Source organism: Crocuta crocuta, unplaced genomic scaffold (genome assembly GCF_008692635.1).
Source record: "Crocuta crocuta isolate KB4526 unplaced genomic scaffold, BGI_CrCroc_1.0 scaffold31, whole genome shotgun sequence".
NCBI lineage: Eukaryota > Metazoa > Chordata > Mammalia > Carnivora > Hyaenidae > Crocuta > Crocuta crocuta.
In genome coordinates, this window is record NW_027528362.1 from 4,063,717 (window position 1) to 4,091,158 (window position 27,442).

The 27,442-nt window shown below is 41.2% G+C and overlaps 1 protein-coding gene across 2 annotated transcripts in view; it reads left to right on the forward strand.

The window, feature by feature from the left end:
- Positions 1–4,351: 4,351 nt before the first annotated feature.
- Positions 4,352–27,442, forward strand: part of PCCA (propionyl-CoA carboxylase subunit alpha) — a 402,236-nt gene continuing 379,145 nt past the window's right edge. Inside the window, exons 1-6 of one of the 2 annotated variants that reach the window (XM_077753890.1) lie at positions 4,352–4,479; positions 4,847–4,880; positions 5,407–5,427; positions 19,453–19,475; positions 22,157–22,204; positions 22,313–22,381. In XM_077753890.1, coding sequence (XP_077610016.1) covers positions 4,375–4,479; positions 4,847–4,880; positions 5,407–5,427; positions 19,453–19,475; positions 22,157–22,204; positions 22,313–22,381 — 300 coding nt within the window. In that variant the 5' untranslated portion in view covers positions 4,352–4,374. Of the gene's footprint in view, positions 4,480–4,846; positions 4,881–5,406; positions 5,428–19,452; positions 19,476–22,156; positions 22,205–22,312; positions 22,382–27,442 lie in introns of those variants that run through there. The other variant, XM_077753889.1, reaches the window with a different exon arrangement.

The following is a 27,442-nucleotide window of genomic DNA, read 5'->3' on the forward strand; positions in this document are numbered from 1 at the left end:
ACAGTATTTCTGATATTGTTAATGTATGTTTTTATTCTGACAGTTTTTAAGCAGCAGTCTAATTCACTTACAGTAATAGTGAAAAATATTTTCAATACTTTGATTTTAAAGAGTTCTTGTCAAAATTTATCAATTCTATAATTTAGTGTTAAATATTCCTTCATTCTATTTTCAGAAAAAAAATCTACTTTCCCCTTAAATATCATCTTTTCCCTTCTGATATGTACAAAAGTCCTTTTTAGTCTATTTAATTTCCCTTTATTAGTACTGTATTAGGCTGGGTAGACTAACTGCTTTAGCAAACCTCAAATCTCAGTGGCTTAAGCAAATAAAATGTTTATTTCTTGCTCATGTCACAGTGTAGTGTGGGAAGGCAAGAAAGATCTTGGTCTACTTAGTCACTGAACTACTAAGGCCCCTTCTATCTAGTGCTTTCCAGGAGTCTCTGCAGATGAGAGAAAGAAAGGGTGTGACCAGAATGCATGAAAGGTTTTATGAACCTCGCCTTGAGGTTGGAATATCTCACTTCCACTCACATTCCACTGGCAGGAATGCAAGCATCTCACTACATCCAGCTGTCAGGGAGGCTAGGAAATGTTGCCTAGAAGTGTGCTCAGGAGGAAGAATGAACATATTTGGAGAGCAGCTAGATCCTGCCATCTCCTCAACTCTTGGCAGTTTACTTACAGTCTGTACGCCTGCATTCTGGCAAGCTGGGAAGAGAAGGGAAAGTAGAAGACATGCCCCTTCCTTTGAAGGACACAATCCAAAAGCTGTTCATGTCACTTCTGCTTACATCCCACTGGGCAAAACTTAGCAATGTGGCCACTCTTGCTGCCATGGAAGTCCTTCCCTGAGGAAATATAGTTCTTACCATGTGCCCACCTAAACTGTGTGAGTTCTTTTACTAAAGTAATGAGAGGAAGATGGACATTAGAAGACAATGAGCAGTCTCTGCCATGGACCACCCATTCATCACTCAAACAGTTGTGCCACATTCTCTACTTTTAGTGGTGGGACACAACGCCATTTTGGGTCTCTAGGAATTACTGTCAGTTCAGAGCCAATAATTCCTGAAAACCCTGGCTATTTTTCCTTCCCTGATGCATTCTCACATTAGTCAATGGCTACAGTCTCCTTTAAGAGGATCAGAGAGACAGAGAGAGAGAGAGAGAGAGAGAGAGATTAAAATAGTCTGCCTGGTGCTCTGGCAAGGTAGACAAGTTGGAGTTTGACGGGTAGCTGAGAATGGGAATGAGAATGGGAATGAGAAGGATCTCATGGAAGCAGTTACCTCAGTATACTTACCCCCTTTGTGGGTCTGCAGTCAAGCATCCAGTGGTGGGTCTGGAGTTGCTGGTGGTCAGCAGGGGTAGCAGTTGGGAAAAACAAACTGGATGCAAGGTTTTGTCTGAGGACAACCTGAGACTTTCCAGGAAACTGTTACTTATCTTACAATAATAATCTTCAGGGAGTAATGGCTACTGCTTCAGTCCTGCCTTCTAAATAGCTTATCAGTTTTTCTTTTGATTAACTCTAACCAGGCACCACAAAGGGAAGAGGATTTAGGGAAACACAGTTTCCAGTCAGCATACCTAGTCTGCACATACTCTCACTCAAGGAGAGCCAGATATGTGTAGCTCAAAGGTCAAGGCCTCTTGGTGGAGTGCAGGCTTGCTATTTGTTGTGCATATGGCTGCTCAGGATTCCCTAATTTACAACCCTGACTTCTCTCTGCTTCATAGCTACTACTCGACAGTACAGCAGTCAGGTAACCGTAATGAGATACACTGGATCACGAATAAGAGCAACTCTGGAAGCTAGAAGATGATGTAAAGATACTTTCAGAGTTTTGAGAAAAGACCTGCTTCTGGCCATGCTTCTGGAGTTACTGGCTCCAGCCAGGTTTCAGATGGAGTAACTGCTTCCCTATCACTGTGGATAATGTAGACAAAGTATATGAAACAACTGTTTACAGACATTTCAGACAGCAAGTGGGCTTTGGAGATCATAAACATCCTGTGTGTGGCACAGCTCAGCCAAGCTAGAAACGTTTAACTCAAAAATGGCTCACAGTCTTTGAAAACATTGTATTAGAGGTACAGATGTATCAGTGATAGCGATAGCAAGATGGTCCAGAAGTTTGAAACTATTTTGCCAAAGAGGTACCATGGCAGTAAGAGTCATCAGCATTCGGCTTCTGGTTTGGGATTTTGGGGTTGTCAGTTACCATCATGCATTTCAGGTTTCCTTATGTCAGCACCTCACGCATGGCTACTCAAGTATGAGTTGGTTATGATACTGTTTTGGCTGTTATAGTAAAGGCAGAAATAACAATGGCTTAAACAAGAGAAATCTTTATTTCTCTGTCCTAGAATGTGCATTAAGCAGCTGCAGGCTGGTAAGATGGCTCCACAGTGTCAGGGGGCTGGGTTCCCCCTGTCATTTGCTCTGCTATATCTCCAACATGGGGCTCCTGTCTTGGAGTGAAGGTGGCTGCTCCAGCACCCACCAGGATGTCTAATTTCAGGAAGGAGAGTAGAGGAAATGAAGGGTATACCTCTACTCTTTTTTTTTTTTAATTTTTTAAAATGTTTTATTTATTTCTAGGAGAGAGAGAGAGACAGCCTGAGCAGGGGAGGGTCAGAGAGAGAGGGAGACACAGAATCTGAAACAGGCTCCAGGCTCTGAGCTGGCAGTCAACACAGAGCCCAATGCGGGGCTCGAAACCACAAACCGCGAGATCATGACCCAAGTGAAAGTCGGACGCTTAACCAACTAAGCCACTCAGGCGCCCCGGGTATGCCTCTACTCTTTAAGGGCACAACCCTTACATTCCATGAGCCTGCCCTTAGTCACGTGGCCATACCTCTTGTAAGGGAGGCTGGATATTCCAGCCTTGATGAGGGTGGCCTGTATGCAGCCAAAACTTAGCTCTCTTATTAAAGGAATGAGTGGAGAAAACAAGTAGTTTCTGCCCCAAGTGCCTTTCATGAAAAGTACAAAACAGGATCTAAAGAGAACCAGTCCAAAGGTTAAAATGGGAAGAAGGAAAAAAAAAAAAAACAAACAAACCAGGTTTCTTGGGTAGGAAATTACAGCCTTAGATACACAGATGAAAAATCCTGTGAAATTTGATATTCCTTTTTATTTTGTCTGTCATGAAAGTTTCTACTTACATTTTACAGTTCCATGAAATGAATGTCACCTCTCTGATATCCCCAAACACTTTGTTTGTATCTCTAGGCATTTGCTATGCTGTAACATACTCTAGGTCATTCCTAGCTTTGTAACTCCCTCAAGGTGACTCTGAAGGAGTAACAAAAATAAAATAGTTAAGAGCAGAACTCCTGATACTGGCCTGTTTGTTGGCGGTATGACCTGATGCCTGAGATTTGCTTTAAAATACTCCAGCAAAAGATGAAAAGGGGACTAGATGAAACAAGACTCACAAAATGTTGATTTGTTGGAGCTGTAATGGGGGCCTGGGTTATCATAATATTGTTTCTCTGTGCTGTTAAAAAGTTGGTAATACGGCAAACAAAAGCCCAGTCCCCGAAGACAGCCAGATGTGGGTTCAAACCCTGGTGTCATCATTTACTGGCTAAATGACTTTACCTCTCTATAAATTTAGTTTTTCAAAATGGGAATAATGTGTGGGCCTTTAAGTTCTTGTGAAGATTAAATGAGAGAATTTGGGACATCCAGCACAAGGTTTGGCCCTTAGAAGCTGCACTACTACTAGTAAGGGTGCCTGCTAGCAAGCAACAGAAACTGACCCAGTTTTGGCTTATTCCCCTGGCACGCAGCTATTTCGAGGCAGAGGAAGAGCTTGAGCTCCGATCTCTGATTTCTAGACCTAGATTATTATCTGCTATCTGTTCGAAACCTTATCTTGACTTGGTGCTTTTCAGTTTATGCCTTCGAAGAAAAGGAACATAGTTTGGGCTTATGTCTGGAACTTAGGGCACTGGCCCTGCAGGGTGGCCATGGGCTTAGGTCACTAACTGATGCGGAGTGAGGGGCCAGGCCACGGGGCTGGTAGCTAAGTGGCGCTGGTACAGGACGGGATTTACCCCAAGCAGGCGCGGACCAGCTGCCGCCGGGACTCACGCGCGTCCTCCCCGCCTCGCTCACGCCGCGGTCCGGTCGGGGCCCGGTCAGGCCGCCTCTCTCAGGTCCCTACACACGCCTGCCCTGCGAAGGGTCTGCTGGTTTCCGCGGTTTGGCGGGTCGCCCCCACTTCCTATCCTGCGCGGCAGGGGGCGGGGCCGCGGGTCCCGGCGCGTGATTGGCCGAAGCTCTGGCGCTGCCCTTCCCCGCCCCCTTCGGCGGGGTGAGAGGTCAGCAGAGCGCCGGGCAGCAGCGGGGACAATGGCGTGGCTCTGGGTTGGGGCGGCGGTGCTGGTCCGGGCCGGACGGCGTGGGCGGCGGTTGCCGCAGCCGCTGATGCGGAGCTCAGCGCTGTGGACCCTGAAGGTGAGGCGCGACCGGGCCCCCCTTGGGCCTGGGCTTCGCTGGGCTCGCGGTCCTTCGGNGTGTCCCTCTGCCCCCGAGCTGGCGCTGGAGCGCTGCAGAGCCGGCGCCGCCTGCGGCCGCTCGTACCCGGAGGCTCCGGGAGTGCAGAGAGGCCCGCGGAGCCGGCGGGCGGGCGNGGCTGTCGCGTACGAGCTTTTCCCTGCGCCACTTCTTGTGCCTTAGGGCTTTGGCTTCCTCGCGAGCTTCCCAGGGAGGATTTTTAAGGGTCCTCACAGTTTGTTTTCTCTTGACTGTTTCCAGATTTGAAGGGACACTGAGTTGCTGCTGAAGTAGAACTAGAGTTGTGACTTTATCTCAACTTTTAAAGCATTTGCGATGCCAGGATCGCCAGTACCTTTTGAGTTGAGACCCTGTTTCAATTGTATTACATCGCAGTCTACTCCTGTGAATTTATTTTTCTTTTCTGTGTAGGGGTTAGTCGGAGTTTTGTACGCTGTTCTAGCCACACTTTGCTCAGTGCTGTGTGCCCCAGGGTTTCTTGATGACAGCCTTGGCTCGTGTGTTGGAGTGTCTTTGGGCAGCTGTTAACACTTTATCCTGAACGTGGAGTCTCTTGTAGTTTCTGAGCAAAGACGACTTGAGTTTATTAATAGAGTTTATTAAGTCATTTGTACAAATTCTTTAAAATGAAGGTCTCCCTGAAAACCACCTGTTATTTTGTTCAGTCGGCTTGTTAAACTTCTTTTTTTTTTTAATCTTTTAAAAAATGTTACATAAATTGATTTATTGTCATTGAACTCTAGAGTTGGAAGACACTTTAGAGAGGATCTGGCCCTTCCTGTTAAGGAGGAGGGAACTGAGGCCCAGGTAAGCAATGTGAAAGCTCAAGCTTGAAGTGGGAGTAAGCCTGTGCCTGCATTAGTTTAGTGTCAGCCTCGGAATGCTGCTGTCAAAGTACGCAGTATTCTTTGTGTTGCCACAGAATCTGTTTTTGAAGGCTTCGCATTGTTAGCCTAGTATTAGTCAGCTACATTAGTTGCGGTTGCCACATCTTCTGCATTTACTTAGGAGGCAGCCTGGTGTAGGGAAAGGTGTGGGCTTTGGAGGCACACAGATAAAATTTTGTGTATTAGGCAAGTCACTTTGCTGGGCCTCAGCTTCTTCCTTTTCACTACTTTTTTATTCAACAAATCTTTATTGGATTATTTCTTGTATTCTGTCCATGTGGAACAAATAGAGTCACAGACTCTGAAACAGGCTCCAGGCTCTGAGCTGGCAGTCAGCACAGAGCTCGACGCGGGGATCGAACCCACGAACCGCGAGATCATGACCTAAGTGGAAGTCGAAAGCTTAACTGACTAAGCCACCCAGGCGCCCCTTTAATGTTTATTTTTGAGACAGAAACACAGCATGAGTGGGGGAAGGGCAGAGAGAGAGGGAGTCACACAATCCGAAGCAGGCTCCAGGTTCTGAACTGTCAGCACAGAGCCTGATGCGGGGCTCCACCTCGGGACTGAGAGATAATGACTTGAGCTGAAGTTGGACACTTAACTGACTGAGCCACCCAGGTGTCCCAATCCCCTCCCCCCCTTTTTAAAAGATTTTATTAAAAAATTTTTTTAAATGTTTTATTGATTTCTGAGAGAGAAAGACAGAGAGCGTGAGCAGGGAGGGTCAGAGAGAGAGAGGGAGACACAAAATCTGAAACAGGCTCCAGGCTCTGAGCTGTCAGCACAGAGCCCGACACGGGACTCGAACCCACGAACTGTGAGATCATGACCTGAGCCGATGTCAGACGCTTAACCGACTGAGCCACCCAGGAGTCCCTAAAAGATTTCATTTTTAAATAATCTCTGCATCCAACATGGGGCTCAGATTTACAACCCTGAGGTCAAGAATCACTTGCTCCACCCGCTGAGCCAGCCAGGTGCCCCATCTCCTGCTTTTAGTGTGTTGCCAGAGACTGCATCTTGTCTATTTCTTTCTTTTCTTTTTTTTTAAATGTTTTATTTATTTCTAGGAGAGAGAGAGAGAGAGAGAGAGACAGCGTGAGCAGGGGAGGGTCAGAGAGAGAGGGAGTCACAGACTGAAACAGGCTCCAGGCTCTGAGCTGGCAGTCAGCACAGAGCCCGACGCGGGGCTCGAACCCATGAACCGCGAGATCATCACCTAAGCGAAAGTCGGACGCTTAACCGACTAAGCCACCCAGGCGCCCCGCATCTTGTCTATTTCTGTGTTCTCAGCACAGCGTTTAACGCGGCAGTTCGTGGATGTGTGACGGTACTGACCAGAGTAGAGGGCCGATGAAGAATTCCTCCCGGAAGTGGGGAGAATCTCTGGAGTTCCCTGTCACTTTAGGGGAGGAACTTGCACTGCTGCTCAGTTTCTCTCTGTGCTTCTCTTACATGAGTCTGCAATGTGCTCCACTGAGTCTGCCTTTGAAGCAGAACCATTTGAAAATTTTATTCCTGCCATTGCTCTTTCCAGTGGTTGGTTGGAAAGCAGACTGGCAACTCCATAGACGCTAGTGTCACCATTCTTTTAGCTGGCTCGCAGAACTTGTTTGCTTTAGGGTATATGTAGAGTTCACCTTTTATTCTTATTTGTTTTGTGTATCAGCTTTTTAAGCACACTTTGGTTAAATACCCAGGTTTTTGTTTTCTTTTTTTTGTCTCTGTTTTTCAGTGGCTCCAAGATGTTGGCGTTAGGGTGATTGTTACAGTGATTGAACTTTTAGATGCCTTATATGATTTTCATGTATTATCTCTTACCCGTATAACAAGGTAAAAGTTGCAGTATTACAGAGGAGGAAACAAATGTCAGGAGTTAAGTAACTTGCCTGAAGACACAGTTGATTGAGACAGAATTGGAACCTTGGATGGTATGATTCCCAAACCTTGTTTTTACAGTTAACAAATTTTCTCTCATTTGAGTGATGGTCTCATTAGATGGTGCAGTCACAGAACTTAAATGCTTAAGCTTTATGTTCCTTAAAGTTCCAAAACTTTCTTTTCTAGTCATGAAAAAGAACGTTTAAGCCTATCTGAATGCTTTAGCATTCCCCTGAGGTAAATCTTTCCAATACGATGATAGATTTCTGACAGTCTCTTGGAAAGAAAATGTTCAAAGATTATTACAGAAACCAGTTTCTAGTATGACAAAATGCTTATAGACATTTGTGTATTATACATGTGCTTTCTGGATTTTATTTTCTTAAGAGGTTCAGAACAGAGGAGTGATTGGTAAAATCCTTTTCTAAATAAGAAGGAAACATGGGGGGCAGTTTAATCAAAAGAGTGAGGGTAAAGGTGTGGTTTAAATGATTCCAAATGTTTTTAAAGATTTTATTTTTTTAAGTAGTCTCTACACCCAATGTGGGGTTCGAATTTATAACCTCAAGATTAAGACTCATGTGCTCTCCTGACTGAGCTAGACCTTAAATGATAACAATTTTTAAAAAAGATATGGGTAAATGGGAGAATGGGGATGAAAAAAGAAATTTGAAAAGGAAACATTTTTCGGGGTAGAAACAGGGTTTCCTTTTAGGTAACCTGGAGTTAGAGGACTACAGGAGTCATGTTGAGCTCGTGGGAAGAAAGAGGGAAATTGGTGGCAGGTTTTTGGGTGATCTGAGGTACAAGTTGATTGTGAACTCTGCAGGATATAGTAAGTTAATACTTAACTGAATATGCCATCTTTTTAAATTCTTTTTTCGTTTATTTGTTTTACAGCATGAGCAGGGCAGAGGGAGAGAATCTTAAGCAGGTTCCACGCTCAGTGGGGCTTGATCCCACAACACTGGGGTCATGATCTTAGCCCATATCAAGAGTTGGATGCTCAACTGACTGAGCCACCCAGGCGCCCCAAGTATAACACTCCATCTTAGTGCCCTACATTCGGATTTGAAAAAAGAATGAAGAGACAGTAGAAGTTAGAGGAATGGTTTGAAAGGAGCCAGTATAGTTCACTTGTTCACTGATTCATTCATTTACCTGGAGATGTAGTTCTCTGTCCCTTTAAAGAGTGTGGAGCATCTGCAAAGTGCCTGGTACTATGCTATGTACTGAGGGGATCAGAAGAAACCAAAACGTGTTCCCTCACCATGTCCCTGGCATAGAGAAGTCAAGGAATAAAAATAAAAGACTGAAGGAAGAATTTGATAAGGTCTTTAATTCTAGTATTTTCAGTAGTGTGGTATAGTTTCATATGTGGAAATATTGCTGTTTTTTGAAGATACTTTCCAAAAGTTGGAGCAAATATATGCTTTTTTGAAAAACTAGGGTGTTGTATGATTAAAAAACTATTTATTTTAAATTCCTATTGACATTTTTATTAAAAAAAAAACTGTGATGGGATCAGTATTAATAAGATAAAAGTGAATTTTAAAAATGTTGGAAAATATTGGCTTATAATTCCAGTCAGTAAAACTAACAGAGCATCCACGGGACACAGCTGGTGGCTTAAACCACACATATTTATTCCTTCACAGTTATGGAGGCTAGAAGTTAGAAATCAAGATGTTGGGAGGCCATGCTCATGCTGAAGGCTCTATTGAAGAATGCCTCCTGGTCTCTGAGCGTCCAGTAGCTGCAGGCATCCCTTACTTTGTGACTGCATCCCTTCCGTCTCTGCCTGTGTCCTCACATGGCCTTCCCTTTCTTCTCCCTGTATGTGTCCTCTCCTCTTTTTTCTTTTCTAAGGACATTTGTCTTTAGATTTAAGGCCATGACCAGGATCCAGGATGATCTCATCTTGAATTGTATCAGCAAAGACCCTTTTTCCAGAAGAGGTCATAGCCACAAGTTCTAGGATATGGACATGTCATTTTGGAGGCCACCATCCAACCTGCGATACCTGCTATGTGCCAGGTGCTGTTTAATGCTGAGGTATTAAACACCATTATGTTTAATATGGGGTTCATTAAACAGTGAACATCTCTGCCCTCATTGTGGCCATATCCAAGTAGAGCACTCTGGCCGTGTTCACAGAAATAAGTTCAGGGGCGCCTGCGTGGCTCAGCCAGTTAAGCATCTGACCTTGGCTCAGGTCATGATATAACCGTTCATGAGCTTGAGCCCCACTTCAGGTGAGCTTGAGCCCTACTCCAGTCTCTGCACTCTCTCTCCCTCTCTCTGCCCCTTGCTCACTCATGCTCTCTTTCAAAAATAAAAAAATAAAAAAAATAATAAAAAAAGAAATAGATAAGTCCAATGAGCAGTAAGTGCTCTGAAAGGAGAAAAATAGGATGATGCGATAAAGAGTGGTGGTGGTATTGAGAACTGGTTACTTATAAAAAACGGGGGACATTTCTGAGCATGTGGCATTTGAACAGAAAAGTGACCCAGCTCACCAGGTGACAATCTAGGGGACTAGCACCCAAAGGAAGGCTGAAACGAAAGCTCTGAGTTGCAGTCATATCTGGTACAGTCAAGGGATAGGTGTGGCCAGTGTGGTTGGAGTGAATGAATGACAGAGGAGTGCTAGGAGATGAGGGAGGTAGGTCAGTCATATAGGGACTTGTATGATGAATTTATCCTAATTGTGAGAGTCCTTCGGAGGATTTTAAGCAAACTGGAATCATGCTTTGAAAAGACCATTCTGAGTGCTGTGTAGAGAATGTCCTAGTGGAGATGGGGTGAGGAAGAGTGGCAGCAGGGAGACCAGTCAGGAGGCCATTGTAGACGTTTACCAAGAGAATGGTAGTGTGGCTGTGCTGGAGTTGGAACTGGTAAGACTTGGGATGTGATTTGGAACTAGAGCCAGGAGTCTTTGCTGTTGTGTTGGAAGGGAGACGTAAGGGAAGAGTGGAATCAAGGATCCCTGAAAGGAAGGCACCAAAGGCCACTGCATTGTAGGATTCCATTTATATGAAATGTCCAGAATAGGCAGATGCATAGCAGACAGGTGGGTGTCAAGGGCTGGGGGTGCAGACTGGTAGAAACTGCTAATAGCTAAGGGGTTTCTTTTTGGGGTGATGAAAAAATGTTCTGGAATCAGAGTGGTGATGCTTCCACAACTTTGTGAATATACTAAAAAACCACATAGTTGGGGGCGTCTGGGTGGCTCAGTCGGTTGAGCGTCCAGCTTCGGCTCAGGTCATGGTCTCACGATTTGTGGGTTCGAGCCCTGCGTTGGGCTTTGTGCTGACAGCTTAGAGCCTGGAGCCTGTCTTCGGATTCTGTATCTCCCTCTCTCTCTGACCCTCCCCTGCTCACACTGTCTCTCTCTCTCTCAAAAATAAATAAAAACATCAAAAAATTTAAAAAACCCCACATAGTTGTACACTTTAAAAGAATAAGTTTTTGGGGCACCTGGGTGGCTTAGTCAGTTAAGTGTCCGACTTTCGCTTAGGTGATGATCTCGCGGTTCATGGGTTCGAGCCCCGCGTCGGGCTCTGTGCTGACTGCCAGCTCAGAGCCTGGAGCCTGTTTCAGTCTGTGACTCCCTCTCTTTGACTCTCCCCTGCTCACGCTGTCTCTCTCTCTCTCTCTCTCTCTCCTAGAAATAAATAAAAAAAAATTAAAAGAATAAGTTTTATAGTCTGTGAATTAAATCGCAATTTATGAAAAAAAATGACTCTTCGGTCTTCCTAAGCGCCTGGGTGGGATAGTGTCTTAGTGTTAGGGAAGGCTATAGCCTGGCACGGAAGATGAAGACAACAGTTCCATTAAAATGATTTGATGGAATTTACAAAGCACAGAGGGATGGTTGATCTTACCTGTTGTTTATGGGGTGCTGGATGGTTGTGGAAAGAAGTAGTTCGAAGCCGTCTTCTAGGGTTGATGATTCTAGGGTTGCTGCAAATGGCAAAGGAGGAAGAAAGCTGTATTCATATTTAATAATCAAACCATCTTCACATGATCCTTGTTTTCACAGCTGGGGTTAACTAAGTTGCCCAAGGTCACACAACAATTAAGTGGGAGATTCAGGATTCAAAGTCAAATCTAAGGTCAATGCTTTTATTATGCCATATTAACAAACTTAGTAAAAAGGATAAAGGAGAAATTTATACATCTTGACAGGAAAATTAGTTGAGCCTCCATAGTAGCCACAGAGAAGAGGGAAGCGGTAGGCTATTGGCTGCATAGAATATATAAAGAATATATAAAGGCAACTAGCACACCAGTAAATAAGCTTGATACTCATTTTACAAAAAAACGCAGTCATCTTTCTTCCAGTCTTATTGGTTGCCACTGATCTGGCCCGTTGTGAAGGTTATAGTTGTGGAGAAACAGTGCTGTTGGAGGTGGGATGGTTACGTTTCCCAGAAGCAGAGCCTGCAAAGGCTGGTGGTCAACAGAAGAGGATGGGGGTGGGGGGAGGCGAAGTGAGGAAGGGAACCCAGCTGGGGACTAGTTTTGGTCTCTCCCTATAGGGGAGCTCTGAAGCAGTGATTGTCTCTCTTTTTTCCTTTCTTAATGTTTTTTTATTTATTTCTGAGAGAGAGAGAGAGACAGCATGAGCAGGGGAGGGTCAGAGAGAGAGGGAGACACAGAATCTGAAGCAGGCTCCAGGCTCTGAGCTGTCAGCACAGAGCCTGATGCCAGGTTTGAACCCACGAACTGTGACATCATGACCTGAGCTGAAGTCCGACGCTTAACCGACTGAGCCACCCAGGCGCCCCTGAAGCAGTGATTCTCAAAGTGGGGCCTCAGTCTGCAGCAGAAGTAGCGTAACTTGGGTCCTTGTTAGAAATGCAGATTTTTCAGTTGCACCCCAGACTGGCCAATTAGAAGCTGGGGATGGAGCCCACCAATGGTTTCACAAGCCCTCCAGGTGATGCTGATGCGCAGGAATGTTCGAGAAGCCCTGCTCTAAATTAGCCCTGTCTAATAGAAAAGTTATAGGAGCTGCAAATGTAAAGTTTTCTAGGACTCACGTTAAAAAAATTAAACAAGGTGAAATTAATAGTATTGTATTTTATTTAACCCAATATATTCAAAATATTATTTCAACATATAAATGTAAAAACTTATTGAAGTCTTTTGTATTGTCTTGGTATTAAGTCTTCACATTTGGTATATATTTTATACTTGGAACACATCAGAATTTGGACTGGTGCATTTCATGTGCTCAGTATGTGCCTAGTAGCTGCCATATTGGATAGCCAGTTCTTAGAAACCAGAGTCCACTACTGAATTGGTCGCATCTTGAGGTGAGTGGGGATAGCCTTTTGTACACCCTTGTTAGTCAGTCATTGGCTGTGGGCCGAGAGAGCGGCAGCTCCCTGCCTTGATGGAGAACTCCTGTCTGGTTAAGGTAAATGGGTCAGACCAGGGAGCACGTGTGAGCTGTGAGTGGCCAACACAGCAGCTGGGGAAGCTGTACTGCCTGCTGTCGAGGCTCTGGATGGGCCCCAACAACATCCGCTACAGGTGGGGTGGGAAGAATGGCCTGGGCCAGGAGCTGGGTAGGATGAGGAAAGTTTAGAGTTGATGTATGCAGTTTCCTGGTGTTCTAACTTACTGTGGAGGCAGAGCCAGAGAACCTTGAGATTTGATCATCTCTCAAATACCAGGTATTCAGCCTTGCTTTTGATAGGAGGTCTTGTGAGGCCGTGGAAGATTGGGCTGGCTAGTGAGGTCCCAGCAACTAAATAGTCCATGTCTGTTTTAAAGAAAAAGCTGTGCTTAAATGAAAAAGCCTGACTTTAGTGTTTTTGGAGGTCGTTCCCAGGTCGCTCTAGGGCTGGTACAGTGCTGCAGTAAATACTCAGCCGAGGCTGCCCAGCTCCTTGTCGTGAAACGCAGAGAGGAACTCTTCTAGGAAATTTTGAAGCTGAAACATTAGCTAATGTTGACTTTTACCTTGGTAAGATCACTTTATGGGTCCGTTAATCCCCAGCCTTGAGGATAGCTGCTACTTTGAAGTAGAATGCATCCTGATCATGAATGAGCCTGTTAACAGATTTTAGTATTACTTATTTGAATGCCGCTGTGGATGTGTTAAGAATAATGGTAGCTTTGATTTTTGCACTAGCGTTTGGTTTTAAACTAGTATTTACATTGTTGCTTGGTTTTTTTTTTTTTTTGAGATAACTGCTATTGGCTTTACCAGTTTCCCGCTGCCACATGAGGTCATGTCCATAATGTAAAAGTAGGTGCTATGTTAGAAAAACTGATTTCCCTGTTTGCAGTGGTTGGAAAGTTTGTATGGCGTTTGTTGAAGAGCTGTAATCTTTGTTCCTCACCCCACCCCCTCCTTTTTTTTTTTTGTTGGTTAACAGTTATAGTATGCTTTCTAGAACATGCAAATCTCAGTCTGTACCAGAGCTCCTTATTATTATTACCCTAATGGTAACTCCCAAAGAGTCTGGTATAATTTTAAGAAGGGGACAGTTGTATAATTATATTTAATTAGTAATCTCTTACATTTTGTTGGTGCTTTACAGTCTGTAAACGTTCATGTGATCCTTTCAACAACTGTACGAAAGCCAGGAGGTATCTCTACATTTTACTAGAAGGAAACCGGGGCCTGGAGAGATGATTTGCTCAGTGGTACATGACTACGAAGCAGTGGACCTAAGAGCTGACCCAGGTCTTGGGACCCTGAAACTTCTGCTACTTGTCATGTGCCACACTGTTAGCAGGTGTTTCTTCTCCATGTGTGGAAAATACAGGAAATCTTTATCTTGTAGAAGAGAACCAATGGGAAGAGGTTATTGGGAAGTCATTTTGTGTATGCTGACCTTTCTCTTCTTGGCTTTATAATTGGAGTTGATTCAGGTTTTTTCCTAGAGCTTCTGGGTTTAGGAAGCACTTTATTTTTAATTAAAAATTTTAAAAATGTTTTATTTCTGAGAGAGAGAGAGGCAGTGTGAGCAGGGGAGAGTCAGAGAGAGGGAGACAAAGAATCTGAAGCAGGCTCCAGGCTCTGAGCTAGCTGTCAGCCCAGAGCCTGACGCAGGGCTCAAACCCACGAACCGTGAAATCATGACCTGAGCCAAAGTCAGACGCTTAACCCACTGAGCCACCCGGGCGCCCCTTAGGAAGCACTTTAAGAGAATTTGGATGGGGCTTGTAGCCAGTTATATGCTTACTAAAAGTAATAAGTTAAAATTCTGTATAGAGGTGCAAATTAACAGATTTCTACTAACTATTCTCTATTTAAAAAAAATTTTAGGAGTGCCTGGGTGGCTCAGTGGTTAAGCATCTGACTCTTGATTTTGGCTCATGGTTGTGAGACAGACCCCATGTCGGGCTCTGCACTGGGTTTGGAGCCTCTTCTCTCTTGTCCTCTGACCCCCTTCATGCTCCCTTGTTTGTCGTTCTCTTTCTCTCTCTCTTTCTCTCTCTCTGTAAAAAATAAAGAATTTAGGGGCTCCTTGCTGGTTCAGTTGGTGGAGCCTGTGACTCCTAATCTTGAGATCATGAGTTCCAGGCCATGTTGGGCATGGAGATTACTAGAAAACAAAAGAAACAGATAAAATAAAAAGAAATTTTGTCTGTATCTCTACAAAAATTATCTGATTTTTGACCTGTATTCTTTGTAACTTTGATCTTCCACAAGGTCTCCCAGGAGTGAACAGGAACAGAGAAAGGCCAGCTATAAACCAGTTCAGACCGTTGTTCTGCTCTTCTTGTTCTGCTTGGACCAGTTGTACTTCCAGTTACTTGGCTAACCAGGGGAATCCATGTTTTCTAAAATTTTGGGCCACATTATCACAAACTCACGTGTGTACAAGCTATATGCTTTTTTCTTTTTTAATACTGGTGGTAAAATACAGTCTTAGGTTTTCAGAATCAAGTATTTTAAATAGTAATAAAAAGATTCCACAATACCACTGGGCTCGATTAAGTATAGTGCTACAGCTTCTACATTTTCCACTTATAATAGAGTGGATTTAATTTTAAGAACTATGTGGCATAGACTTTTTTTTTTTTAAGCCTAGGCTTTCTTTTTTAAATGTTTATTTTTGAGAGTGCGTGTGCTCGCGCAGGTGGAGGGGGTGCAGAGAGGGGGGGATAGAGGATCTGAAGTGGGTTCTGTGTTGACAGCACAGAGCCTGATGCGGGGCGCAAACTATGAATCATGAGATCATGACCTGAGCCAAAGTCAGTCCCTTAACCGACTGAGCCACCTAGGAGCCCCTGGCATAGAAGTTTTTTATTCTAGTTTTAGGTAACCGATAACTTCAGTGAAAGTAAATATAATATAATTGAGTCAGCGGCCCCAAATAGTGGTCAGAGCCTGGCCACTTGAAATTTTCAAATGGTTTGGGGATAGAAACTCTGTCCTTTTGGGGCAAATTTAGCTTATTCTTCATAGGCTCATCTAATAGAATCCTGAGGTTTTTATTCCCAGAAGTAGCCTAGAAACTTAGTGCAAAATTCATATTTATTAAAATCTGTGAAATTAACTCTGTTTCCACCAAGTGGCTCTGCATGTTGGTTAGTTACTCTGAGAGTAGTTCTGCAGTGAGCTCTGGTCACCACCTTGGTGGTGTCCATGTTGACTTTGGATCGACTGTGTATCCTCCCATGATCATGAGAGGCTTGTACGTGTTAGATACCTCTGTACTAAATAAGCTCTTGTTTTTTTGATAACTGTGGTTTAGGTTTGTAAGGGACCTTAAAGTAAAGTCATCCAGACTTTCATTTCTTAGCAGATGGTTTGCTCAAGTCCTAGAGTTAGGCTTAGGATGCAAGTTTCTTGATTTTTCTCTCCCATAGTTCTTTGCTGGGTGGTAGGGTGCTTTTTAAAGCGTTCCCTCCCCCAGAGCTAAACGTCGCTATCATTCTCACTCTCCAAAGCTAATTTGAATACCTAAAATGTCCATCCCAGGTTGTGTTTTGTGTCTGTAAGATGCACATTTGTCATCAGGAATCAGTTATAGCCTTTATTTGTTAGTGATTAAAGACAGATGTATGATTTTTTTTTTTTTTTTTGGTAAAAGGATTATGTTGACCTGTTCATGCAACAACAGACCATTATGTGCCTTACGGTATTAGGGAGAATTTGTAAAAATGTCAACTGTTTTGTTGTTACATTATATAAAATGCATAGGAAGCTGGTATGTTTTGTGTAAATATCCTGTGCTACCTTGCAGCAGAATGAGAAAGTTCCAGGGAGCTTTTGTTTTTCTTTATTCTTGGAATTTGTTTTCTTAGTTTGTTTTCTGCATGGGCTGAGGCTATAAACACAAGCCCTGATTTTCGGGGGGAAGTAGTATTACCTTTATCTTATTAAGTCTGATGTGGGACTGAAATTGCTAAATAGCTGTTCTGCTGAAGGCAGCGGAAGACTGTATTTTTATTTGAATGCATAGAGTGGTGAGACCCGCCTGGTAAATTGTTTTTTTTTTTTTTTCCTTTTTAAATTGTATATTTGCATAGATATTGGTGTTCATGTGGGAGGTGCCATTATTTTTTATTATCTCAAAATAAACTCCAGAATGCTTTGAATAGATCTGTGCTTAAATTTTGCAACCATTGCAGCCTAGCCTAATGACTTTGGACAAATTAAAATTCTTGAGACTCTATTCTCTCATTAAAATTGGGCCTAATACTCTTGAATTTACAGGGATGTCTGAATGTATTTAAGAGTGAGTTTTGGTCTTTAAAAGGCACACAGTATGAAGTGTGTTTTCCTAGTTTCTAACCATTGACTTCACTAGTCTTTTACTTTTTTTTAATTTGAGAGCAAGAGAGCACGAGTGAGTATGTGCACAAATGAGGGAGGGAGCAGAGGGAGAGAGGGAGAATCCTAAGCAGGCTCCATGCTCAGCTCAGAGCCATCGCGGGGCTCGATCCCAAGATCCTGGGATCATGACCTGAGTCAGAATCAATTGTTGGATACTTAAGGGACTGAGCCACTCAGGTGTCCTGATTTACAAGTCTTTTACTTGGTAGCGTGGGCTTCGTTTTATAAAGTGTGTCTTTTTTCTCTATTACCTTCACTTTTGTATAAAGATTACATTTTGTAATTTAGGGCTTGGTGCTTTAAAAAAATGAAATCTTTGAGTTTATTTAAGAATGTTGGTATAAAAACATTTGCCTCTTATTAGTGTTGTCCTCTTAGAAAGTTCTTTTTTTTTTTTATTTTTTTTAAAGATTTTTATTTATTTCTAGGAGAGAGAGAGAAAGATAGCGCGAGCAGGGGAGGGTCAGAGAGAGAGGGAGTCACAGACTGAAACAGGCTCCAGGCTCTGAGCTGGCAGTCAGCACAGAGCCCGACGCGGGGCTCGAACCCACGAACCGCGAGATCATGACCTAAGCGAAAGTCGGCCGCTTAACCGACTAAGCCACCCAGGCGCCCCCCTCTTAGAAAGTTCTAAGGGGTAGTATCATTTGCCTTTCCCTCCCCCCCCCTTTTTTTTTTTTTTGGACTAGGTTTATCAGTCACTACTGGGTAAATTGTTTTTTTAAACATCAAATATACGTTTTTTTTTTTAACATTTATTCATTTTTTTTAATTTTTTTTTTTTTTTTACAAATAGTTTATTGTCAAATTAGTTTCCACATAACACTCAGTGCTCATCCCCACAAGTGTCCTCCTCCATGCCCATCCCCCCCTCCCCCCACATCCATCAGTCCTCAGTTTTTGTCAGCATTCAAGAGTCTCTCATGGTTTGCCTCTCTCCCTTTCCCCCACCATTTCCGCCCTTCTTCTCCCCCTTGTTCCTCCGTCAAGTTCCTCCTAATCCTCCTATACGTGCAAACATATGATATTTGTCCTTCTCTGCCTGACTTATTTCGCTCAGCATAACACCCTCAAGGTCCATCCATGTTGCTACACATGGCCAGATTTCATTGTTTCTCATTGCCATGTAGTATTCCATGGTATAGATAAACCACATCTTCTTGATCCATTCATCTGTTGATGGACACTTAGGCTCTTTCCATGTTTTAGCTCAAATATACGTTTTATTAGTGATGATTTTTAATGTTTTAAAGCCTTAAGAGAACATTTTTTCCACAAACATTTATAATAATGAATTAGAAGTGAACTTGATTATTAGTATTTCTTTTTCACTATGCCTGTACTTTTTTCACTGTACCAGAAAAGTAAAATAAGAAATCCTGTTCAAGGTATCAGTAAATAAATTCTGTTTGATTACTTTCTGGTCCTTGTTAAAATGGAAGCTCCTTGATGGCCAAGACTCTTGTTTTATGTTTTATAAAGTTCTGTGCAGTATGTGACCTTATGATGCTGCCATGTCAGTGTGCATAATCAGAACTTTCTTTAAATTTTATTTGACCCATTGATCCTTTTTTAAAGAAGTTTTTAATTTCAGTTAGCATACAGTATTATATTAGTTTCAGGTATACAGTGCAGTCCATGCCTCCTCTGGTGCTTATCGCAAGTGTACTCCTTAGTACCCATCGCCTATTGAATCCCCCGCCCCTCTGGTAACCATCAGTTCTCTATAAGATTGACCCATCAGTCAGAGAAAGGTAAATACCATTTGATTCACTCATATGACGAATTTAAGATACAAAACCGATGAACATAAGGGAAAGGAAGCAAAAATAATATAAAAACTGGGACGGAGACAAAACAAAAGATTCCTAAATATAGAGAACAGAGGGTCGCTGGAGGGTTGTGGGGGGGGGGGAGGGGATGGGTTAAATGGGTAAGGTGCATTAGGGAATCTAGTCCTGAAATCATATTGCACTATATGCTAACTCGCTTGGATGTAAATTAAAAAAAAACAAAAAAACCAAAAAACTGACCCATTGAGTCTTTTACTTTTCTGGAGATCATTCTGATGCCTTTGGTTCCTTTTGTGTGCTAAAGGGATATGTCTGTAGTTCTGATTTACCTCCCAACCTTCCATAGTTATGGCTTGTGGCTTAGAACTACATATATTGATACAATATTTTAGGTAGATGCATACTGGAAGAATTGCTCTGAAAAAATATTTTTATTTTATTTTTTTTATGTCTTATTTATTTCTGAGAGAGAGAGAGAGCGAGTGTGAGCAGGAGAGGGTCAGAGAGAGAGGGAGACACAGAATCTGAAACANTTCAGCAGGATATGATTCTAATGAAAAAGTAAGTATTTAAAAAAATACTCTGAATAGCAAAGTTCAAATGGTTTTACTTTCTTGTCTCCATGCTGTGTTCAGTGGACAGATTAAATATTATTAGTGCCGTATAATTACCGCTCTAATCATAGGTTTTATAGCTGCTTAATTTTCCTTTTTTCATTGTGGGCCACAACCTGAGTCTTAAATTTTGTATTTGTACCTTTACCAGAAATTGAATAAAATTCTAGTGTGTTTCCCTTGTTTTTCAACAGAATAACATAATATTCTTAAATTCTGGGTATTTGAGAGATTTGATTAAACTAATTTATTTTTCCATTTACTTTATAGGATTAATTTTGAAGGTAGTTTTGTGTATTGTAAATTTAAATCCTGATATAGGATGATGGTTGAGGCTCGTGATAGAAGAAAGGAAGGGCCTAGAAGTGGTGATTAGAGGTAAAATGTCACTTGTGACAATGAGGGCCTCAAACAGGGCATGAGAGTTTTTGGTTAAGAAGAGATGGTTCAAGGTGAGTGTCATGAATCAGGTAAAACTGATGAATGATTATTTGAGAATGAAATAGCTGATGTGTCTTCTAAATCACCTCTTGAAGTAGACAAAACTACTCAAAAGAATTTGGAGGCTTGGAGAAAGGGTCTGTATCATTGTAGTTCAATAGCAGTGTGGACACAAGTGCAGGGTATATATCATTTTAAATTTCCTAATAGCCATATTAAAAAAAACCTGAAGAAGTTAACTTTAATAGTATGTTTTAATTCTATATATAATGTTATTTTAATACATAATCAATATAAAAAGTATCAGTGAGATACTTACTTTGTTTTCTGTTTTTGTGTTTTTAGTACCAGATCTTTTAAATCCAAGTGTATAATTTACACTTCTGGCATCTCAGTTTGATTGGCTACATTTGAAGAGCTTCGTAACTTATGCGTCCAGTGATTACTTGATTGGACGGCACTGGTCCAGATGAATTAGCTATGATAAACTCCCTTTTATGAAATCCATGGTTTAATATGAAAACTTTAGCATAGAAGTTGGGATGCACGTATATATTGGTATATATAACATATTTCTGCACATGTGTTGAGTTCCAATCTAGAGGTAATGAGCTGTCCTAACTAGGCTAGATTTAGATATAGACTTTTTCCCTGTTAGATAGGTTCACACTCTTAGATTTGTCACAAACAGTGTGGTGTGTGGTCCAAAGGGTTGAATAACCATAGCTATAGCTAACACCTCATGAGTATATGTTATGTACTAGGCACTATTCTAAATACTTTAAGGGTGTTAATTCATATTCTCACAGCCTCTTGTGGCAGGTGCTATTATTACTCTCATTTTACATACCAGGAAATGAGGGTCAAGAAGGATGGCTTGCCCACGAAGAACATGTGGTAGTGTTAGGCAGTTTAGTTTCAGACCAGCTCTTAACTATTATTCTGCCATGCGGATACAGATTAGGAGGAAGTTCTTAATCCCTATAATGTTATGGTTTGTTATATTTGCTATAACAGTTGCTTATTGTGTAACTTCGTGTTTGTGTTGCTTTTATCGGATGTCATCTGTTTAATACGTATAAATACACATTTAAAAATGCAGTTCAGAGAGGGATAAAACATGTTTTTCTTTGTATATTCTTAGTGTTTAACAGGGATTTACCATGACTATTTGGGTATAGAATGGCCAATGATTTTGCAGTCTCATGCTTGAGGTGACATGAGGGTATTTTAAGGACCCATCTGCTCAAGGCTCTGAATGACTCAGGATTCTATCAGATTAGGAGTTTACCAATTTTTAGGCAGAGGCTTGTCTCAATTTGCTGGGATAAGTCATGTGTGACATAGAGTTTAAACCAAGATTTTGAATTCCTTTTCTAATTCTGAGTTTCTGTGACTCCCTGTCGGGTTAAAATACTACTTTCAATTATATGAGTACTTTAAAGATCATATATAGCTTTAACTTTCTTTTAGAAATATAACTAAAATTTTTTTGTAGTTCCATTCAACATATAACCATTCACTAACCCAGAAATAATTGTGTACTAAAAGGTATCCACATTAGTTGGTGTTTCTTTAAAAGGATTAGCCTGTACAATTTTAGAGTTGGAAGAGAACCTTACTAAATAGTTTCCCCTTAAAATGCCATCAGTTTATATGTGAAAGTGAAGACCTACAGAGATTGATTTGCTTCAAGTCAAATAAGTTATTGCTAGTGGCAAAGTGGGGCTTAGAATGGAAGTATCTAGGCCTACCCAGAATGGAGCCACTCTGTTACAAGGCCTTAGCTGCTTCAGATATGATGGTTACTCAAACTTCACATCAATTCCCTGAATTTAGAATATACATTATCAGGTAAGTGGTAGCAATTCTGTCGAAAATTGTTTAGTATTCAGAACTGTTATTTGAAGATTATTATCTTTTGGTAAGAGAATTTATAAATATCCCTTATTTCATTTAAGATTTACTGAACCGAATCAGTTGATGTTTTAGCAGACTAATTATAGGGCCAAATCCTACCAGATGAGTTTAGTAGCAACTGGGTTATAGATGAACATAGATGAAATATTTAGTCCTACTCTAGAAAGTAATATTTTGTTAGGATCATATCCAGTGTTGTGGGAAAACCTGTTTTCTGGTTCTAAAGTGAGAATAACAATTTCTTATGTGTGTTTTTTCTCTCTTCAGACTTTTGATAAAATTCTTATTGCTAATCGAGGAGAAATTGCATGTAGGGTGAGTAGAATTTTAATCTTTTTTCCATTTTACTTTGTGAATTTTATTATTAAACCCCTTGAAATCTGAATCCCTATTAACAGATAACATTAATATATTTTAAAATAGGTTATTAAAACTTGTAAGAAGATGGGTATTAAGACAGTTGCCATCCACAGTGATGTTGACGCTAGTTCTGTAAGTATGTTTTTGCTTTATCTGAATCTAGACCTTATTTGGGGTAAATTAAAAAAAAGGTAAAATATGTAAGTTTTTTTCTTCTTGGCCTGAAAAGGGTATACACAATTAAAAAAACCCAACTAATTACTGTAAAAATTTTTTTTAAATGTTTTTTTGAAATTTATTTCTGAGAGAGAGACACACACAGCGTGAGCAGAGGAGGGCCAGAGAGAGGGGGAGACACAGAATCTGAAAGAGGCTCCAGGCTTTGAACTAGTTGTCAGCACAGAGCCTGATGCAGGGCTTGAACCCACGAACCGTGAGATCATGACCTGAGCCGAAGTTGGACACTTAACTGACTGAGCCACCCAGGTGCCCCTTCAATATGTATCTCAACTTTTTTTCCCCTATGGTTTTAAAAATCTAGAGTAGAGTTTAAAAATTGCTTGACTGATTGCTGGTCACCATGTAGATTTGGACAAAGCTGGAGAAAGATTGAAAGATTATCGAAATGTTTATATCGTGCTGACTTAGGAGAGTATGTTTTCCCACAGCTGAATTCTAGTCTCACTAAGGAAATGCTATAATAGTTTAACTTTCCTAAATGCTCTGTCGTGTTCAGCTGAAAGTTTGATAAATGAGATAGGCTAATACTAACTGGAAATGAACAAAAGGAAAAACATAAAGCAGTAAATGATACATAATTTTATTGGGGATTTTTACTGCAGCAGGCATTTTTAGCAATAATAAACTATGGAGTAGAAAAAAAACTCATGAGAAAAGAATGTAAATTATTAGAACTTTAGGGGATGAAATATACTGTTTTTCATTCTTTCACACTGCTTTTGATAATGGGACCTATTGGTAACATCAGTTTTTATTATGTGGGAAGATAATACAAAGGATTTTCAGTATTAGTGATTTCTTATCTAGAAATGTGTTTTTCATTCTGCTTTATTGCGACTTTCTTCCTTTTTTTTTAAAAAAAGAGAAATCATTACAAGCTACTCTAATTTCCTGAAAATAAAGATTATCTTATCTAGTTTATTTGACAGATACATTTAAAATAGCCCTCTTTTATTTAAAATTTTTAATGTTTTTTTAAAGATTTATTTTTGGTGAGAGAGAGAGAGAGTGTGTGCAGGGGAGGGTCAGAGAGAGTGGGAAATACAGAATCTGAAGCAAGCTTTGAGCTAGCTGTCAGCACAGAGCCTGATGTGGGGCTCGAACCCACAAACTGTGAGATCATGACCTGAGCCGAAGTTGGACACTTAACCGACTGAGCCACCCAGGCACCCCAGCCCTCTTTTACTTACAAGAAATTACATAAATTTATTTTACATATGTAGCTTTTTAAATATTGGTTTCTGGACTTTTTACAAATAATGTTTTTACTGATAGTTTCAATAATAGTTTATATTCCTTACAAGATATCCATGAAATGAGAAAACTGTTACTTTAATCTGTTTCTTGATTGGTAAACTAAGACATTTATTGGTAGCAAATGCTTTTAGAAAAAAAGTTTGTGTTACCATCAGGCTAGTAATAGATTAAAAATTTTCTCTACTTGTCTCGTGTTCACTCTCAGTGTATTAGGTCTGGAGGCATTTTTAGTCATGGGTAAATTGGGAGAGAAAAAGGCTTGAATTGTGGACACTTTTAAAAATATCAAGTCTTATTTTTCTCGTATCAAGATATACTTCTTTATCCTGTGTTCTCAGAAGGTGACTGTTGGCATGGATGGCCCAAAATTATTTATATTGATTTTTTTTCCATATATGTTTGTATTTCAGTGTTGGTATTGTAGCTCCCAACAGCATGACTGCTTTTTCCTATTCTTAATGTTCTAGCTTTGTGTTCTTGTTAGGTAGAAGCTATGTAGGGGCAGTGGAAGGAACTCCCCGAGGCGCAGTATCAAGCCATTTAAGGGGAATTGTAGAGACCTGAGCTGGAGGCAAGGATGGGGATAAATAAGCTCAACAGTAGAAGCCCCGAAGCACTGCATCCTGACCTCATGGCTTCCAAGACCTTGAGGCCTAGAGACCAAAGAACCACAGGTGCAGCACGGGTGCTCTCTTCTTCCAACTCTACCCCAGGGTAACCCCTAGATTCATTATAATGCATTTGTGTAGTGGGTACAGCCCCCGCCTTAGAGAAAGGCTGCCATGATGGTATGGTACAAACCTTGTAGGGTCAAAAACTCCTCCCAACCTGTGGGAGGAGTTTCCAAAATGATTATATTTAGATTTTTTTCACATATGTTTGTATTTCAGTGTTGGTATTGTAGCTCCCAACAGCATGACTGCTTTTTCCCATTTTTAATTTTCTAGCTTTGTGTTCTTGTTAGGTAGAAGCTGTGTAGGAGCAGTGGAATGAACTCCCCGAGGCACAGTCTGGAAGCAGCCTCCTTTAGAGACCATCCCACTGTCTGTCCCAGCTCCTCCCAGCCTGGAGAGACCCAATAATATCCAATCCCAAAACAATGTAGGGGCCAGCTCTCCCACCTGGAGAGTGTACTTCTGATTTAATAAACTGCTTTGCAGTTACTACTTTCTGTCTGGCTGTCTTTATTCGAGTGTGGATCCTCCTGTAAATCTTCTCTTGAGGAATCCAGAGATTGAGACCTCCATTCACACAACCCAGACTCACCCATAACGTTCTGATCTAGAGGTAGACCGTCACTTTCAAGGCTTTGAAAAAACTAGTTTCAGAAGAGTTGGTCAGAGTTTTAAGATGGTCCTTCATATCCTTCTAAAGCAGAGATGGTCGTTTTACATTTTCAAGACTTTTAGTTACTTTTTGCTGAAAGTGGAAATGAGCCTACCAGAGATTACAATACACAATTTAGAATAAGATTTCTCAGGGTCCAGAGTAGAGGCAATGCATGCTCAGTCAACACTTCTCTTAGTATAAACTACTTTAAGTACTTTTCTGGAAAGATACTGTTTAGGATAATAATGATAGTTGGAATGTTCAGAGTTTAGGCCTCAGCACTAAACCAAAAAGGTGAATTCCTGGAACAGTTTACTTTGCTATTTTAACATGTGATCAAAAAGATTATCATTGTATCTAAATGGCTTTACAATATGGGTAATATGAACAGGTCTTGCTACTCAGATGTATTGTTAACATTGCAATGTTTATTTTCAGGAGGCAAGCATTTAAAATTTTTTTTAATGTTTATTTTTGAGCAAGAGACAGAGACAGAGTGTGAGTGGGGAAGAGCAGAGAGAAAGGGAGACAGAATCCACAGTAGGTCCCAGGCTCTGAGCCATTAGCACAGACCCTGATGTGGGACTCCAGCTCACGAACCTTGAGATCATGACCTGAGCTGAAGTCAGACTTTTAACTGGCTGAGCCACCCAGGTGCCCCAGGAGGTGAGCATTTTAAATGTAACTTGGAGTTAAAAAAACTTATTTGCTTTATATTAATTTCATAAATGGAAATGTAAATATTGCAGTAGGAAAATAGAACAGTTGATTTTTTAAAATGTTTATTTTTGAGAGAGACAGAGAGCGTGTGAGTGGGGGAGGGGCAGAGAGAGACAGAGGCAGAATCTGAAGCAGGCAAGCAGGCCCCAGTCACCTCAGCTGGAGCTGGGCCGTTAGCATGGAGCCTGATGCAGGGGTCAAAAACCACATGAGCTGAAGTTGAATGCTTTGAGCCACCCAGGGGCGCCAGCAGTTGTTTTTAAATGGCAAGTTAATATTTTTCACAACTAGCTTTTGATATTTAAGCAGGGAGAAAAGGCTAACAGTTACTACAACTATTAAGTGATAAGCCATATAAAGAAAGCAAACTACCTTGTAAACAATGTGTAATGGAAAAAAAATGGCTTTTAAAGATGATTATGCGGTTTTTCTTTTGGTCTCCTTTTTCCCATCCTGTTTTTCAAAATTCTCCTCAATATTTTTGTCTTTTTGCTCTTCCATGTGAATTTTAGGATACGCTTGCTTATCACATTAGACCCATTGACCTGCCAGTTTTTAGCTACTATGAATAAGACTTCTTTAATAATCTAGTACAAATCTTTGGGTAAACATATACTTTGATTTCTCTTGGATAAATACCTAGGAGTGGAATTACCTGGTCATTGGGTAGATGAGAGACAAAGCAACTTTTTCCTGCATGAACAGTAAATCTGTTTCTGGGTAGTAAATACATTTTATTTTATTAAAAAATTTTTTTTTATAGTTTTTATTTTTGAGACAGGGAGAGACGGAGCATGAGCATGAGCAGGGGAGGGGCAGAGAGAGATGGAGACACAGAATCTGAAACAGGCTCCAGGCTCTGAGCTGTCAGCACAGAGCCCAACGCGGGGCTCGAACCCACGAACCATAAGATCATGACNCTGTCCTTAGATTGGATTTAGTGGGTGGTATTTTGCTGACTCCCGGCATTAATAGATGCATACTTAATTGTAAGAAGTTGTCATGGGTGCCTGGGTGGCTCAGTTGGTTAAGCATCTGGCTCTCGCTTTTGGCTCTGGTTATGTTTGTGAGATTATGTCCCATGTTGAGATCTGTGCTGACCGCACACAGCCTGCTTGGGATTCTCTCTCTTTCTCTCCCTCTCTCCCCTCCGTCTCCTTCTTTCCCCTTTGCCCTCTCTCAAAATAAATAAACTTAAAAAAAATAACTATAAGAAGCTGTCACATAGTTGTTCTACATGATTGTGCCACATTTTGCTCCCACCAATAATGTATGAATGTTCATGTTGCTCCACATCCTTGCCTGTACTTGATCTTATCAGTCCTTTTGAGTGTTGCTATTCTATTAGTGGTCATGTGTTATCTAGTTGTAGTTTAAATTCTCTGATGAATAATGATTTTGAGTACCTTTTCATATTAATGGTCATTTATATTCTTAAGTGTTCAGACATAAAATTGGAAGGGCAAGTACAGTGAATGCTTGTATACCTTTTGCTTGGACTCCTCAGTTAACATTTGGACCCATTTACATAATTNTCATTTATATTCTTAAGTGTTCAGACATAAAATTGGAAGGGCAAGTACAGTGAATGCTTGTATACCTTTTGCTTGGACTCCTCAGTTAACATTTGGACCCATTTACATAATT